This window comes from Cryptomeria japonica, chromosome 7 (genome assembly GCF_030272615.1).
Source record: "Cryptomeria japonica chromosome 7, Sugi_1.0, whole genome shotgun sequence".
Classification (NCBI taxonomy): domain Eukaryota; kingdom Viridiplantae; phylum Streptophyta; class Pinopsida; order Cupressales; family Cupressaceae; genus Cryptomeria; species Cryptomeria japonica.
The window spans coordinates 755,114,956-755,133,991 of NC_081411.1; the positions used below are offsets into that span (position 1 = coordinate 755,114,956).

The 19,036-nt window shown below is 35.0% G+C and overlaps 3 protein-coding genes across 3 annotated transcripts; all 3 read right to left on the minus strand.

Moving 5' to 3' along the window:
* Positions 1 to 295: 295 nt before the first annotated feature.
* Positions 296 to 1,402, minus strand: LOC131856989 (uncharacterized). The gene is made up of 4 exons (XM_059208968.1): positions 1,330 to 1,402; positions 994 to 1,109; positions 511 to 718; positions 296 to 393 (listed from the first exon to the last, which is right to left on the minus strand). Exons 1-4 carry the CDS (start codon positions 1,400 to 1,402, stop codon positions 296 to 298), a joined length of 495 nt encoding a protein of 164 aa, XP_059064951.1.
* Positions 1,403 to 11,249: 9,847 nt separating this feature from the next.
* On the minus strand, positions 11,250 to 13,617 carry LOC131076400 (uncharacterized). The gene is made up of 4 exons (XM_058013561.2): positions 13,488 to 13,617; positions 13,240 to 13,355; positions 11,737 to 11,941; positions 11,250 to 11,635 (listed from the first exon to the last, which is right to left on the minus strand). The coding sequence occupies exons 1-4, from the start codon at positions 13,558 to 13,560 to the stop codon at positions 11,544 to 11,546; spliced, it is 486 nt and encodes a 161-aa protein (XP_057869544.2). The 5' UTR covers positions 13,561 to 13,617; the 3' UTR covers positions 11,250 to 11,543.
* A 2,457-nt stretch (positions 13,618 to 16,074) lies between these two features.
* Positions 16,075 to 17,725, minus strand: LOC131076425 (uncharacterized). The gene is made up of 4 exons (XM_059208969.1): positions 17,653 to 17,725; positions 17,310 to 17,437; positions 16,464 to 16,671; positions 16,075 to 16,352 (listed from the first exon to the last, which is right to left on the minus strand). Exons 1-4 carry the CDS (start codon positions 17,723 to 17,725, stop codon positions 16,075 to 16,077), a joined length of 687 nt encoding a protein of 228 aa, XP_059064952.1.
* Positions 17,726 to 19,036: the final 1,311 nt, after the last annotated feature.

Here is a 19,036-nt window from a genome sequence, read left to right on the forward strand (position 1 = left end):
ACAATAAATTGCCATAACAATTCCACTCTTATTTGAAATCTTCCTCATTTTTTCCAAATTGTTTTATTCTTGTAAAAAAGAAGCCAAGTCTCTTGGCATCATGATTAAATCATGAGTAAAGAAGCAAGTGTATTGGCATTACAAAGACCTTAAAGTGATTTACTAAGCATGAATATATGAAGATAACTAAAAATTAAGTTGGAATAAGGTAAAAATTAGGGCCCTCTTCTAGAGTATGACAAAAGTTAATTGGCACTTGAGAAAACTTTTGCTAATTGCATTTGATTTTGATGCTTCAAGAGGTATAGCCATAGGGGCTAGGGGCTGGTGCATCTGCTTCATATCCCTCAGATATTTTCTTGTTAATCTCGCAAAGACTAGGCAAGTATATCCCTGTCAATAGGAGGCCCAATGCACAATATATTCAGCTTAAATGAAATGCAATAGCAAATGAAACAAAGACACATAATGATCTGATTGTTTTTTGTACATGGGTGTTAGTACTCTTACCTTCTCCTGCAGCTAGATTAGAGTAAAGATCCACAATGTTGGGGCAATTGTTTTGGCACTTCTCTGAGCACAACTGGGAACTGAATGGAGAATAGCTGTTCAGATCATCAGATGACAGGCCCACAAATATCCTTTGTAAACCACATGAATCTAGACATTCTTCACTCTCAATCCATTCTGAAAACTTCTCTACCATGATACCAGAGGACTGCAATGCAAATCCAAACCATCATAAATAGAATCACATACAATCACATAAATCTAACTATTATCCTTTTTCCGATAATAGATCATTGAAAGCGATTCTTACGTTGATTCAAAAACAAATACAATTGATTCCAAACACAATCTTTTGAATATCATATAAACAACAACTCTTTAGAAGTTGAAAAGAGTTTTTTTCATGCTGTTACTAAAACAATTCTCTTAGCTTGCTAACTAGATCTCAATTTGATCAGATGGGATTTTAAGTGGAATTGTAACCTGACATTCATGTTGAGCTGATGTGGAGGAGTATTTATAGTCAAGCACACAGCGATTTCCTGTGGATGACACTGAAAAAGCGCAGAAATCCATTGGGAGCTTCTCACATTCGAAACCTTCACATGCACAACATTAACATTCATAATTGATATAAGTTTTCCACAATCTATTAATTTTAAAATGTCAAATAAAAAATACACAATTTAATCCAAAACCTCGCATTCTAATTAACATATATACTACATATTATCTACTCCAATCAAACAGACTCATTCAACAAAATACTCCAATCAAACAGACTCATTCAACAAAATAACAAGTGAGGGAGGCACCTACCTTGAACCAGCAGTACATCCATGATTGAAAGTGCAAGAACAATAATGACTACAGCTACCTTTGGAGAACCCATTTTTTAACAGGAGGAAATCTAATGTTGCAAAAAGTAAGGAAAACAACTGATGTTGTAGGAGCTTTGTTATTTGGTGTGTATTACCTATTAGGCAGTGGAGATGGGTATTTATTGGCATGGCACATCCTAGGATTTCTGAGTGTTTGTACAGCTGTCATGCTGCTATGCGTTTGGGATCTGTAGCAGCTTTAAAGATGTAAGCTATATTCTAAATATCGCCAAGTGATTTTGAAGAGAAATATCTTCTCCACACATTGCAATTACATTACTTATTAATGAACGATTGAAGTTAAAAATGGATCTCCTGCTCCTTTGTTTCCGTTGTGGTTGCAACCATATTTGGTTAATTTTAGTTCTCCTGGTTTAGAAGTTATTTCATTGCTTGGACAGCTTAAGTTACAAAGCTAAAATATTTATTCACATTTATTTGTAAGTAATTACTCATTGAAGCTCAAATTTAGTCTTAGGGCAGCAATTTCTTACTCTCGACTTAAAATATGTAATAGAGAGAAAGTGACTTATTTTAAAAATATGAAAAAAAAAAGGGTAAAATTGTATATTTAAAATTATTTTCATATTTATTAATTTTATAAATCAACATTGAAAAAATATTTTTAAAATAATATGAAATTAAATTAAGAGAGGATGATGTAAGATTGTGACTCTCTAAGCTGAATTAAATTATTTAGAAGGATTATATTTAAATATTTATAAATTTAATAAGAAATATTTAAACTATTATTTTTTTGATGAATACGTTCTTTAGAATCTATTAATTAGAAAAATATAGTACACATATTCAAAAAAAAGGGTAGAGGGACATAGGGTCACCCCTCAAAGTCACACAGGTAGTGCACGAAAATTAGTCACATGGGTATAGCACAAAAAGCAGTAAGCAAGAACAACAATAAAAACAAGGGGCGTAGCCCCATAATTGACAAGAAACTAAGCAGCTTGAGCACAACCAGTAGAGGGTGAAGGAGGATCCTGATACATTAGCAGGGTCCAAGGTGACGTCAAATAAGGACCATCCCTCATCTTTGTTAGTCTCACCTTCCTCTTTATCTTTGGTCCTCTTTGTCAAAATAACTAAATCTAGCTGAGGGCCACCCACTGCCACCACCACCGGCCGAGGCCCATCCACTACCGCCACCAAAAGCCAAATCTGCACCAGTCAAAGGCCAATCGGAGGAAGAACCGTAATGGATAGGAGAGGTAGAGCATTGCGAGTTGAACCACCCCTGTCACTAGAGTGGTGACGAGGGGCTTGGAACCTAGGAGAGATGGAATGACGGGTAAAAAAGTTCCAACACCGATGGCCACATGAAGTGGAGTAATTTGGGGGCACTCGAGCCATAGTGCATGGAACATTGCCATAATGATTAAGAAACTCCTATAAGTGAGCCACTTGTAGAGACACTTTATTACCCTGGACTTGTATGCATCATCACATTATTACAGATAGTAGCTTTAGCATAAAGCAAAATAGATGTATCAATAGAGTTGTGAGCAAAAATAACAACATTTTTATCTTTCCATAAAGAAAAAGAAACTCCACGCTGAAAGCATGCTAGATGTGGGTATACTTGAGGGGAATACGAGACATATCCCCCAAAAGCACCATGTTCTAGGAAAAAGGTTTTGGTTGAAAAGGGTCTAAAACATCATGAATCCAAATCCAGAAGTTATGAGCATGACAAAAAAAATAGAAGACATGCATGAAAGTCTCTAGTTGGCCACAAAATGGGCACCGAGTGTCCAAAACTCCATGTGTCGGAGATGAGAGCCCACTGGAAAGCCTTGAAAAAGAATACATAGGCAAAGTGAGCCATCTTGGGTTCAATGATAATTGACCAGACAATGTGGAAACGTTTTTGCCAAACAGATAAGGGAGATTATAGATTCCACCTGAAATTGAGAACCCATGCCATAAGAAGGTGTGGCGAAAGCCAATAGTATCCCAACCACAACTTGTAGTTGTATAAAGCAGTGTTAGGATGCCAACACCTATCCTTCCACCAGAGTTTGATAGAGTGAATGTCAAGTTTGTGTAACATGTTTCGAGGCAAAGAGGACAACAGAGTATCAAAAGTCTATTGATCGATACGAGTGAGGTGAAATTTGACCCTTAAATCTTCCCATGTGTGAAATTCATAGTGACTCTAGAAAATAAGTCCTTGGGAGTGCGAATGCCTATCTTATGAACTCTTGTGAAACACACACAAGGCAAACAGGCCAGAGGAATCCCTTAAAATCAAATGAGAGGTGACCACCAAAGGTTGTGTTGATTGAAAGACAACCCATCTAGAAAACCAGGGCCGACCCACCAAAGCCAAAACTTGACAACCTCTTAGGCACACTAGATGCTCTTAGCCACAAAAGTACCTTCAATTTGAATGGATTCTGGCATAACAAGAAGTATCTAGAGCCCAAACCCCTTGGACAAGCAGGTCGATATACTGAGAAACTTGATTAAATACAATGTTTGAGCAAAATTTTCCAAGCTTTGTTGATAGAGATGGTATGAATAATCCATTTAGCACAAAGGGCTAAACCTTATCTCCAAGTAGAGAGAAGAACCAACCAACCAAAGTTGGAAGTAAACAAAAAACCCAAGCCACTCGATGGAATCCTTTGTGATCCTCAGAGGAAGCCCAAAGGAAATCACGAAAGAGATTCTCCAAGAGAATATAAGAAGCATTAGAAGGGGTCCAACAAGAAGAGTAATACACATGTGTGACGACAAAACTATTGGAACAAACCTAGAACTTACCTTCCTTCCACTTTGGTTCATATGATACTTACAACATGTGCGGTCATTGGATGTGATGCTCGTTTCAGGTGTGCTTTGCAATTGTGCATGTATCCTTCACCAACCTGCGTTTCATAAAGTCATCTTTTGTCAACAACCTTCCCACACACTTGAAATTGTATGATCACATGATAGATAGCTAATTTATTCCATCCTATGCTGGTGTGCATTCATATCCTTATTTGCAGGATGGATCCTATATGGATTTTTTTTCATTCGCATGTGCCAGTTTGTTATTTAATAATAAGGGGTTATAGTGTTTTGAGCTCACAATTCACCATGGCTTTCAAAATAATGCTCAGAGGGAAATATTTAGAAGCTCAACCTATAGGTAATATTCTAGTTTTCTCATTGTCATCGGCCTTCTTCGTTAATTGTAGAAAACTTGAGCGGGCGATTATCAACTTTCTCAGAGAGGAGTGGTTATAGGGTAACCAATTTATTCTGCCTTCGGAAGCAGCTTCAATATTTGCTTCTATTATGATGGATTTATCCTGGTCTATTAGAGTTTCAAAGCTTCTCGTGGGCACATTTTTCCACCCCTCTCTGTTCACTTGGGAGGGTGTAACAACAACATTGGATTCCTACAATGTTTTTATAGGTTTTCCTTTAATAGGAGGCTTCCTTAATATAAATGAGACTATGGAAGACTCAATTTCAAGGTCAATTCTTATTTCTATCATTAATGGTTTGAGGGTATGAACTATTGGCATTGAGTTGTCATTGATGTTAACATACACAAACACAGATTTGATTCAAGTTTAGGATGCATGAGGAGAAGTGTTGGTTTAGGCGTTAGCATTAATGCATGGGAATTTTTTTTCATGTCGACTACATAGTGTATTTGCCGCCACTCATTGTGTGCCTAAGTTTATTGATGAGAGATTTCATTTTGGCAAGATGCCTTGACTGCCTTGGAGATCAATCAAGTCTTGTTGATAAAGTTACGCAGACAAAGAACACAACGTGTTTATTGCCATTGTCTCCACTCATTCGCAAGAGATGTCTTTTTCTGGAACCAGTGGATATATTTTGAAATTATTACAAATTGGTACTATGCTGACGTCACTGCACAGGTTGCCGATCATGGGGCTGTTGTCTTCGGAGCATCAAGCTATCACGCTCTTTAAGAACTATGAAACAATCGAACATGTTTACAGAAAGATCCCTAGAGTACGATCAACCGATATGAGACTTGTGTGTGGCCCATTGACACAACACTATCGGGGATTGGAGATTGGGTGGAACAACACTTGATGACAATGAAGACTAAATGAGCTACACTTCCATCAAATAGCAATAGAGCAATAAAGAAAAGAGTGGGGCACCTTTAGATATAAGTGACTTGACATTTAAAATAAGGTTGATTGGTGGATCTAGAATCTTTTAGATGCGCATGCGATAAGGCTTCAGAAAAATGTTGCGGTATACCTATTGTGTTTTCCACCACACAAATGAAAGCCGAAATGAAAGTGGCCCACGTGGATGTTTGATCTGATGATACAATGGGAGATGCTTAGGATGTGGTGTATACAAGACAAATCAGATGTTACTGACATGGAATGGTTGTTGTCCGTTTGATCAAATATGATTGCTAAAGGAAGGCTGAAGAAAAAAAATGATCTCATAGGATATTAAAGAGGAAGAAGATGCACAGTCCTGCCATGCTACAGGTAGATTTTGCGATGTGTATTGCACCCAATACCAAAACAGAAGCGGTTCACAATGTTGGCTCAAAAATGGTTAAAATTTTGGAAATCTTAGGTTGGCACGTTAACATATTGTCTTGGGACTCAATTTGACAATTCTTGGATGCATTTTTGTCAAAATAAAAATTGAGCGATGATGAGATCAAAGTATAAATAGACTGCATGAATGATCCTAACACAACATAGGAAATTATGCAGATCATGTTTTGTAAAATCGATACAAACTATTTCTTTATTTGGTCTGTGACGATTTATCTTCTGGCCAACCTTTTGGAAGTGAATGAAAAATATATAAAGAGGATGCATGTTGAAAAATTTGATGGATGTAAGGTTAATGAATTCTGAAATGAGATCAGAGTGTGAAGAAGAGAGAGAGTATGTGTAAACATCATAGTGTGTAATTCACATCAAGTGAAATAGAGAGAAAGAAAAGAACGACTTAGAGAGTAGAGATATGATCTAAACAAAGATCAGAAGAGTTGGTGCAAAGACAAGATAGAGTGTAGTGAGTTGTTGTAGAGATAAAAAATACAATAGGTACCAACACCTGTGACATGGTAATTGGAATATGGATCGGAATTTATGAATTTGTTGAGGAAAAATTCTTTCTTTGGTGTAATACCCCTAGTCACCTCTTCATCCTATAGAAGTTCTACAGTTCTTCTCTCCTCATTAGAGATGGAGGTATGAGTAGGCTCAATGTTGAGCATAGCCTAATCAGCTACATGCTCGGTGTGTAGGGGCTCTGAAAGAATTTTGATCTTAGCACCATGCTGGGTCGGGAGGATGAGGTGGGACCAATCTAAAGATAAGTAACCTCTTATCTTGGCGGTAAAGTCTCAAGAGAGGCAGAGGCCAAAAACAGGTGGGATGTCAATAACTACTACTTCTTGGGACATGGTGACACTATGACATACGAACAATGTCAGTGGAAGACTCTTAATAAGACCCACGGTCTGAACTTTATTTCCATCTAGTTGCATAACAACCCTACTTAGAGGCTTGTATTTGATGCTCAAAACATTAGAAATTTTCTTAGGCATGACGGTAGTGCTAGCACCGGAATCTATCATAGAATTATGTAATAGCTTGTCTCCTACTATGAGGTTCAAGTAGAAAGGGTTTGGTTTAGGCTTACCTTCCACTTGGGATCTAGGTGGTGCGGCCTCATTTGTCAACATTGTTGGCGAGCACGATTATGTTGCAGGGGTCACAAATATTTCATCATTATCTTGCAAAGAACTGGCAACATTCCTGTTAGCAGGTCTCTCCACCTCTAGCAGAGCTTCTTTTAACTGATTCTTCTGCTCTAGGATGCTAAGGAGATCCCATAAGGAGACGTTAGCCGAGGCTTTCTTTAGCTACTCCACCACGTCCGATACTGATGGTACCAATGTTCTTTCTTCTCTCGGCTTATAGGGGATAAACTCCTTTCTTAGATATGTGGTAGCAACCATGGGTTGTTCAGGAACTTTATCTGAGATGAACCTCCCCTGTGTGCCTACATGCTCTCTCATAAAATGTCTTTTTGACCAGAGGTTGTAGTCTGACTGCACTTGAGGAGCTCCCAAACTTGATGCAATTGCATCGTTTGTGAGTACAACATCCTCATCCTTCATCTGATAGAATAAAGCATAGTCTGGAGCTATCTCTCTTTCCTTCTCTATTGACATACCTTGCATTTGTGCAATGAGAGTCACATTGTCCATGCCAAGGGAAGCATAAACCGAATCATCCTAGGCAACACCTTGACTTCGTTGATCTACAATTTTTTGTTGCAAATTGCCTTTCAGGCAGTTTCTTGGGGTGTGGGCATTATTACATGGGAAACACCAAGAATTTGTGTCCTCCGCTAGATTATTTTGTCCTACGGTCAACTCTTTATTGGTGTTGGGATAGACAGTTTGCAAAGGATTGGGCACTGGAACTATCTAGTCATTCGATTGACTTGAGGAAGTTTGGTTATTCGCATATTGATTTTGCTGATATGTGGGTCCATTCCCTTGGAAATTTTGTTGGAAGGGAGGTCTAGCAAGAGGGATTTGGGATCTTTTCAAATTAATGATTTCATTTAAGAAAGATAACAAATTTTTCATATCATTGACTTCTGCAGCCAGAGATGAAGGGAAAGACGTACTTGCTTATTGGGATCTGAGATACACATACATAGTTTGGGGTGCAGATGTGCTAGACACAACTAGCTCAGGAACTTGATTTGATAACTCAGGGAAGATTGACATGAGTGGTCGTGGTGCAAGATTTCCAACATCAATTAAATTGTGTTCTGCTTGGACCACCAAGTCATACGCATCCGGATGAGTATTTCCTCCGAGAGATTGAATCATCACATATATATATATATATATATCTAAATTGAAGGCTTTCAGATAAAAAACAAATGCCATATCTGCGGGAGGATGAGAGAACAACAGTATCCTCTGCCAGGTCCTCTAAAACCTCATATTGAATTCTATCACTGCTTCTTGAGGAGCCCTTTTGATGGTAATCAGTTGCTGCATTAGAGATGATCTATCAGCATTGTCGGAAAATCTCTCAAAGAAGCAGTCACCCAGTTGGTCCCAATCAGTTATAGATTTTGGAGCAAGAGATCTATACCAATCTAAAGCTCTTCCTTTGAATGAAGCTGCAAGCAATCTCAGAGCTACATTTTGCTTTGTAATGTTATGGACAATGCAAACATTAGCCACATCTTGTAGGCGTTCCCCCGACATCTTGGAATATTCTTCGGTGAATTTAGGGACAAATTTTAGCACGAAGGTAGGGATTGGCCCCCATATTGTAGGTGGAATAGAAGGAATGAGAGGGCTATCACTATTCCAAGTCACAAAATTTCTAGGAGGAACTTGAGCCATTACTACGGGAATAGGTACCACAAGGATAATAGGTGGATTTTGAGAAGAAGTAGTTGTGGACGAATGGACGCTTACCAAGGGTGGTAGAAGAAAACTGGGATTTGAAGTTGTTTGACTCCTGGTAACAGGTCTATGGCTCATAAACTTGCTTAGGCTTGTTGAAAATTAGGTCCCACCGGATGTGCCAGAAAAAGAACTATTGACTACTAATTTTACATTAAACGCTAACAACCTTATAGGAAATTCAGTGATGGGGGACCTTTTGCATGAGATTCACTGAATAACCTCTGGGTTTGAGAAGTCGTCTCTTCATACAATTGGGGGAGAAAAGAGGAAGAGGAAAACTTAAAAAGCTACACTACTTAGGCGATACGCCATAATATTTTTAGGATACTAGCAGCACATAAAACCCAGATACATGCAGTTTTAAGGCCCATTCAACAATCTACATGCTCAACACTATTAGAGAAGATAATTAAACTAAACTCATTAAACATAATATGACATTCACCATTCATCCAACACATAACAAGTCCTAAAACATAGTTTAATCCGTAGAGTCTCACAACATATATCATAGAAGTTTCTGAATTTGAATACAACACAAAAGTTAGTTTATTAAGCTTCAAATAAAACAACCACAAAGGCCATAGGCACAATCTGATATGTCTATCATTCACCCAATTTAATTAACATAAAGGCTTTTTCAATAGGTCAAAGTCTAATCAATTCTCATGAAAGTTTGAACTCCTATAAAAGCATAAAGAAGGCCTATAAATAGCCCTCGACCTTCAATAAACAACATAAAAGCATTAGAAAATCCTAGCAACTGCTTCCGATCAGGAATCTCCTAGCATGGCGCTCACAGAGATGCAAACTAGCAAAAATGACCTTTAATGTTGTTACTCCAACCGCATCATGGCGACCCTTGCACCTACAAAACAAGAAAATTGCGGTGCAAACATGATTTTGGTTCACGAACCATCAAAGAAGACACGCGGAAACTCGAGGGAGACCCAAAGTTGAATGCAAAAAGGGAACTAGAACATGCAACGTGGAGGCACTAAGTGTCGCTGCCAACACACGAAAGATGGTGGGGCCCTGAAACATACGCCGAAGAAAAGACCTACGCCACGTGGCAACTCTATGTCCTCTCAACACTAGGCAAGAAAAGCGACCCGCTTAGAGCAACGCCAAGACACCACTTGGCACACGTGCAAGCGATCGGAAGAGCAAGCCAAAAATTAAAAGAAGGGATTGAAACTTTACCAAAATGCCTCACACGAACCACTCCAAAAGAATATTAACAATATCTATGCACATAATTTTTAATCAACCTAGATCATATTCAGTTAAGCTCCTTAAGTGGATAATTTAGAACCAAATGTTAGTTTTGGAAAGTACTATTCAAGATTATACTTATATCTAGGAACAATATTGAAGGTATTTTTGATGTTGTAATTTAAATATTTATTCCTTTACATATGGTTTCATTTTTATTAGAAAAATTTCATCCTATTCCTTTGCATGAGACACTTCCTTTTACTTGCTTGTACATGGCTATTCCATAGTGGGTTACTATGGAAGATATAGACCAAATAGATCTTCTATCTCTTTCACTAGGTGCTATACCCTTCTCTTTCTCTCTCTACGTGCCTACACAGCCTCACATTTAATCTTGGCAACTTCCATGACATAGAGGAAAAAACAAGTTTTTTTTTCATCATGTCTCCAATGTGTGTTATTCCCATAGGAAAAGTATCACCCTTCTTAGCAACTCGATGCTATTGGTTGAGTCAAATGCATGCCAATTATAAATTAATAGAATCTGTGTTGCCAATACTCTGTTTAATGGAGCTTGCCCACATTGGTCTCCTTTGATCACCTACCTTCTCTTCCTTTTTACATTGCCTATGCCTTCAATATTGAATGTTATGTTTTCATTCCATTAATATGATACTTCATCTATGTATAGATATATGTCTTATCAACTTTTTGATGTTTTCCTTTACAAAATTATGTATATCATACTTACAAAATTATTTTTATATATTAAGTTAGAGCATTATAAAAAAACTTAAATTATAACAATAATAATTTATGATTATAGCAACTCTATATTATTGTATACTGATAAGTACATATTAAGGTGTGCATATAGTTTTGATTGAAATTGATGAAGGCAATAGAAAAGAATATAGTTTAAATCTCCAACAAATATAGCTTACATAATCTACACCTCATTATCAACAAATTAGTTAATGAACTAATCCATGACAAGTTAGAATGAGTATCTTATAGAGATGTGTCAAAAGTTGATAATCATTTAAATCTTTTCAAAATGTGTAAATAAGTACAAATCAATCTGATAAAATTTTGCCAAATTACCATGACAAGTCTACTCCTATTTAAAATCTTCTGCATATTTTTCAAACAATATTTATTCAAACAATTCGTTTTAAAATCTGCACTTTATTGATATCACAAAAGATAATAGTTATTCAAATAATTGATACATATATCAAATCATTTTGAAATGGGCACTTTATTGGTATGACAAAAGCTAAGGGAGGTATTAAGTTCAAAGCCAAGAAGCCCAAGAAAACAACTACTTGGAATATGGTAAAACTATGGGCGACAGGTTCTTTATTCCCTATTCTAGAGTACTTCAATTAAGAATTTTATGGCACGTAAAAGAACCCTTGCTGACTCCATTCAATTTTTCATGGATGTCCCATTTTATTTCTTTATTCAAGAGAAATGGAGGGGGCTGGTGCATCTGCTCCATTCAAATCAGGCACTTTCTTGACTGTCTCGCAAATGTTAGGCAGGGATATCCCTGTCGAATGCACAATATATTCAGCTTAAATGAACTAAAATAGTAATTGAAACGAAGACAGAGAATGTTATAATTGTTTTGTGCACTTAACTATATCTTACCTTCTCCTGCAGCCAGATTAAAGTATAGTTCCTTAATGTTGGGGCAGCTGTTTATGCAATTAACTGAGCATAACTTGGAAGTGAATTGATGATTGCTCAGATCATCAGACGACATACCCACGGAATTTCTTGATAAACCGCAAGCATCCAGGCACTCATCGCTCTCAATCCATTCTTTGATATTCTCTGTCAAGATACCAGAAGACTGCAATGCACATTTACACTATATCACAAACGCAATAAATAAAATTGCAAATAATAAAATAATAAAATATAACGTAGATTAGATTTCTACAGTTCATAATGATTATTGTTTTGTTTCTGAATTTTGTTATGTATGATTTTAATCTTATCAATATTTCGGATCAATTCATCATTAAGATGAGAGAGTTGTAAGAAAAAATCAAAGAATGTGATCTGAAACATTGATACAAACAAAATCATACAGAATAAAATCAAGAAACAAAAAAATAATAATAAAATACAATTAGAAAGAGGAAAAAACCATGGAAGTAGCCTTCCACAAACTGTGTCTTTTGATTGAGATTGGTTTTTCTTATGAAAAAATGCAGGAGGAACTGATTGGATCAGATTTTAATCCACTTCAGACTTCTTAGGAGTGGTTTTGATTCAAAATGTCTTACTGTTGGTTTGGCTGTCCCACTGCTGTAGTTTTATTGTTTTTTTTTTATCTTTCTTGTTGTAAAACCTATTTCTTAGTTGGTCTTTGTTACATTAGTTCTGGCTTTTTCTTAATTGGGTCCTTTCAAATCTTCTTTCAGTTCATAGCTCTCATCAGAAGTGTATTCTTAACAATATCCTCTTAGTTGTCTGTCTGTTGCTTTGCTATTGATCATCTGTTGTATCGCTGACATTTTGTTGTAACTGGATTTTAGAAACCAGTTAAAACCCATTTATCTTTCAATCAAAAACATTCTGAAAGATCTATAGTTCTTTTGAAATGAAAAAATATAAAAAAATCTATTTATCTTTTAATAAAAAACAATCACAAAGATCTATAATTCTTTTGAAATTAAAAAGCATAAATGAAATGTAGAATCAATTTTTTTGAAATTGAAAATTATAAAAAAGATTTATCTTTTACTAAAAAATATCACAAAGATCTATAATTCTTTTTAACCTGTCTTCATCTGCAAATTATCATCTTTCTCCTACAGCTGTTCATTTACATTCTGATGCAAAAAATCTCACATAGTTGAATCCAGAAATCAATTACACTCTGCAACATGGACTGTAGAAATCTGATAAATGTAATCTATAATTCTCTTGAAATTAAAAAATATAAATGAAATAAAAAATTATTCCTCTTGAAATTGAAAAAACATAATAATAAATTGTACAATCAATAACTGACCAGATTTTCTAAATAAAATTAAATAGAATTCCATATTTTTTTTCAATCATTTTTCGTACTTGTTATTAAAACAATTCTCTTTACATGCTAACCAAATCTCAATTTTATCAGATGAGTGAAATTGTAACCTGACATTCATGTTGAACTGCTGCCGACGAGTATTTATACTCAAGCACACAGCGAATTCCTGCTGATGATACTGAATAAGCACAGTAGCCTACTGGTACCTTCTCACATTCGAGACCTTTACATACACATTGAATAAAAAACATACACAATTTAATCCAAAAACTTACGATCCAATTATCGCTTATCTTACAAATCATCTACGCTAATCAAACAACAGGCTCCTTTAACAAGTGAGGGAGGCACCTACCTTGAACCAGCAGTACATGCATGATTGAAAGTGCAAGAACAATAGTGACTGCAATAACCTTTGGAGAACCCATTTGTTAGAGGAGGAGAATTAATATGGCAACAATTTTGCTACTTGCTGTTACTAATCTGATGTGTATTGGACTTTGGTGGTGCCTATTTATTGGCTTAGCACATCCACATATTTCTGATCTTTCATACACGTGTACGGCTCATATGAGTTTGGAATCCTTACCTGCTTTAAAAAGGCAGACCAAACTCTTGATATGAACGACTGATTTCCAAGAGAGATATCCTCTGCACATATTGCAATTGCTTATTATTGATAGCTCAATATCAATAAGATCCAGGTCTCCTCCTCCATCTCCGTTGTGATTGCAACCATATTCAATTAATTTTAGATCATCTAGTTTCCAATTTATTAGAATGCTTGGACAGCCTATGTTACAGAGCTAAACATTTATTTACATTTACTTGTAAATCACTACTCTTTTGTATTTGGACTCGTCGGAGAGTCAAAGCTGTAACTAAGTACTAATTTTTGTGCTAAGCATTTTATATTATAAATTTAAAATATTGAAATTCTCAGAAGTATCTAAAGGTGTCATTAAATAAATGGTAGTCTTCTTTGTCATGCAATTAAAAAATTTGTATATTTTGGGATTCATTATATGTATTGTTTAGTCAATAAAGATATAATTTTTTTTTTAAATATATTATATACTTTTTCATTTGTTAAGTTAAATTTTTGGGTTGTATTGTTTGTTGTTTTATGTCTTAAATTTGACATTCTTTCAAGTCGAAATGATAAGATCTTAGAGGATACAAGTGTTTTTTAATTATTTTTAAGTTTAATAAATATAAAAAGTTATAAACCATTATATTTACACAAAAAAAATCTATTATTGTATAGCTTTTAATCATATTTTATCTAGGTATTTTTTAATTTTTGCACAGAATATTAAAATATTTACAATCCTTATCTACTAAACCTATTGGAGTGCATGATACTAAAACAAGAGTGAGGATTACATCTATTTAGGTTACATTCTAGAGATTTTCATTAATTCAAAGGGCTTGAAAGGATTCTCACAAAAGCCACTTTGGGCATATTTTAAGATAGTGTTCTATGAGATCACATTTTTTTGCAGTAGCTTGTCAAACAATTGACATACCTTGTGTATGGTTTCACATTTTGCATACATGTCTATCAAGGTGTATGCAACTACAACATATGACAATATTTACTTTCAATTATGTTTTGTGGGTGTTATTTTGCCTTAAACTTTGTTTAAGTATCAAAATAATTGTTATAAAGATAAGTGTAGGACACATGAATATTTGAAAAAATGCCTCAAAAAAATGTATATATATGCACATAAGCTTTAATCAACCTAGATTATATTCATTTTAACTATATGAATGGATAATTTAGAATCAAAAATTGTTTTTGAAAAGAAATGTTAACAAGAATATATTCATCTCTAAGAACAATGTTGAAGGTATTTTTGATGTAATAATTGAAATGTGTCTAGCTTTGCATAAGATGCTCTTTTATTGAAAAAAATTCCTCCTATTCTTTTGCATGTGGCACTTTCTTTTACTTACTTGTACATGGCTATTCCATATTGGATTAGTGTGGTAGATATCCACCAAGGAGATCATTTGTCTCTTTTCCTAGGTGCTACTATACTACACCCTTCTCTCTCTACCTCTTTGCATGCCTACACCCTTACGTGTAATCTTGGCAGCACCCATGACATAGAGGCAAAACATTTTTTTATCATGCACCACGATGTGTGTGCCTCCCATAGGAAAAGTATCACCCTTTTTAACCCCTCCATACTATTGGGTGAGTCAAATGCATGTCAATTTTAAATAAATAGAAGCCATTGGAACTCATACTTGGTTTAATGGATCTAGGAGGCTTTTCTCTCCTTTGACAGCCTGCCTTCATTTCTACAATGCTTATGCTTTCAATATTAAATGTTACATTTTCATGTGGCTAATATTAAATGTTACATTTTCATGTGGCTAATATGATATTTGATGTTATGTAGAGATATCTATCTTAGCAATTTCTAATATTTTCCTTAATAAAATTTATACATAGATTTTGGAAATAATTTATTAACTAATTCTTTTCAGTAGTATAATAAACTTAAATTGTAACAATAACAATTTATGACTATAATAATTCTATATTACTATATATTAATAAGTACATAATGAAGTGAATTTGAACTAAAATTGATGATTATATAATCTACACCTTCTTATCAACAACCAATCCATAACTAATAATCAATTGAATCATTTCATTGATAAATATATTGAACCATTTTAAAATGGCCCCCTTTATTGGTAGTACAGTGTCTTAAGAGAGGCATTGAATATGAAGCCATGAAGACAAAAATAACAATAACTTGGAAAAAGGTAGAATTGGGGCGATAAATTCATTATTTCTCATTCCATAGTACTTTATCCAGTAAGAAGTTATTGGCACATAAAAGGCACGTAAAAGAACTCTTGCTGAATCCATTTAAGTTTTCATGGATGAAGAGTTATGATGCAGTTGGTGCATCTGCTCAAAGAGAAAGAGAAGCTGGTGCATCTGCCCCAAGAGAAGCCAAGGTTGATGGTGCAGAAGCCAAGGTGGATGGTGCATCTACTCCTAGAGAAGCCAAGGTTGATAGTGCAGAAGCCAAGGTGGATGGTGCATCTGCTCCAAGAGAAGCCAAGGTTGATGGTGCAGAAGCCAAGGTGAATGGTGCATCTGCTCGTAGAGAAGCCAAGGTGGTTGGTGCATTTGCTCCATACACAGGGAGTTTATTGATTTTATTGCAAACTTTAGGCAGGTATAGCCCTGTCAACATTGGGTCAAATGCACAATATATTCAGCTTAAATGAAATGAAATAGTAAATGAAACAACACAGAGAATGTTATAATTGTTCTGTGCTCTTAAGTATATCTTACCTTCCCCTGCAGCCAGATTAAAGTATAGTTCCTTAATGTTGGGGCAACTGTTTTGGCAATGATCTGAGCATAACTTGGAAGTGAATTGAGTATTGCTGGCCAGATCATCAGAAGACATCCCCACAAACATTCTCGGTAAACCACAAGCCTCCAGACACTCTTTGCTCTCAATCCATTCAATTATCTCGTCTGCCATGACACCAGAGGACTGCAATGCACATCCACATTATCACACACTCAAATATGATATTGCATATTCTTATATCTAAATTAACAATCACAAAGATATGATCAAGTGTCTTTGGTTGAGACTGGTTCTTCTTTGAAAAAATAGGAGAATTCAATTGTTTCAGATTTTAAATCCATTTCAGAATTCTTTGAAGTAATATGGATTCAAAAACAAACCCATTTCAGAATTCTTTGGAGTGATGGATTCAATCTGTTTTGACCGTTGGTTTGGCTGATGTTTGTTTTTCAGGGACCTTTCTATTTTCAACGTCCATTTTTGGTTGTTTAGGTATTAACGTCTTTTTAAAACTCTCTTTCAGGTCATATTTCTGATCAAAAGTACTTTCTACTATATTTCTTCTTCATTATCTGTGTGTTACTCAGTTGTTAATCATCTGTTATATCTCTGAACATTTTATTGTAACTGAGTTTTGAGAACCTCTTAAACCCTATTTATCTTTTAATCACAAACAGAATTGTAAAATCAAAAGCTGACCAGAATTTCTTTATTGAAAAAAAACAAACAAACATATTTTCATACTTGTTACTGAAACAACTATCTTTGGATGCTAACTAAATCTCAATTTGATCAGATGGGCTTTGGCATGAAATTCAAACCTGACATTCGTATTGAGGTGATGTTTGAGATGATGTGGAGATGTATGTATTCTCAAGAACACAGCGAACTCCTGAGGATGCCACTGAAAATGCACAGAATTCCACTGGGACCTTCTCACATTCGAAACCTTGATGTGTACAACAATAACGTTTATAGTTGATATGAGTTTTCTAAAAATTTATGAATCATTACAATGATCTAAAACATTGAATGAAAAACATACACAATTTAACGCCAAATTTTACATTCCCAATAACATCACTCTCATAATTAAATGCTCTACTCCATCACTACAAATCATCTATGCCACTCGATAAAATAACAAGTGAGAGAGACACTTACCTTGAACCAGAAGCATATGCATGATTGAAAGTGCAAAAACACTAGTGACTGCAACAACCTTCGGAGAACCCATTTGTCACAGCAGGAAAACTAATGTTGCAAAAAGTTTGTTTTGTTGTTTGGTGTTACTGTTCTGTATGTGCATTGGGCTTTAGTGGTACCTATTTATTGGCATGCAACATCCTCAAAATTTCTGAGTGCTCGTACACCTGTACGGCCAATAAAAGTATGGAATCCTCACATGCTTTAAAAAGGTAACACAAGTTCTTGAAAATCAAGGAGTGATTTCCAAGACAAATATTCTGTGCACACATTGCAATTACTTATTTTTGAACGGTTTAGGCTCAAGGTGGGTTTCCTCCTCTATTTCCGTTGTGGTTTCAACCATATTGAGTTAATTTTAGTTCATCAAAGTTTACAATAAATTGCAATGCTTGGACAGCATACGTTAGGGAGCTAAATGTTAGTTTTCATTTATTTGTAAATCGTTGCTCTTTTAATGGGGCTCTTCACAGAGTCAAAGCTGTAACAAAGTAGCAATTTTCGTACTAAGCATTAAAAATATTAAAATTCTTAGTATTTAAAGGTGTCACTAAATGGTGGTTTTTTTTATCATGTAATGTACAATTATATATTTTAGAGACATTATATGTATTGTTTAGTTGATAAAGTTATAAATATTTTTCAAATATATTACATTATTTTTTATTTAAATTAAATATGTTATTTATTTATTGCGTTTATCTCATGAATTTGATTACTTTTGAAATCAAAATAGTGAAGGTTTACAAAGATACTAGTGTTTTTTTAAGTTTTAAAGTTAACAAACAAAGTTATAAACCATTACATCAACATAAAAATCATTTATCATTTTATGGCCTTAAATTGAACTACATCTAGGTATTTTTGTTTTTTTTAATAAAATACTAAAATATTTATAACCTTTTTCATGCTAGTAAAACATAGGTAGAGCTTATAGAGGTGGGTTGTGTTCTATAGGATTTCATTAGTTCAAAGAGCTTGAAAGCATTCTTGCATAAGGCATTTTGGGCACATCCTATGATAGTATTCTTTGATATCACATTTTTTTGAGGTAGCTTGTCAAACAACTAACATACCCTATGTATTTCTCCACTTTCTGCATACATGTCTATCAAGGTGCATGCAACTACAACATATGACATATTCCAATTATGTTTTGATGGATATTGTGTTGCCCTTTTTCTATTTTAAGTCTCAAAAGAATTGGTATCCATACTTTGTATCATGTAATCAAGTTTTTGTTGCAATCATGATATTATTAGATCCATGAGTTCCAAGTCTCTCTTAAGAAAATTCTAAGTTCTTCTCTATTTTGCAGGGTCTTTCACCGCACTAGGAATTG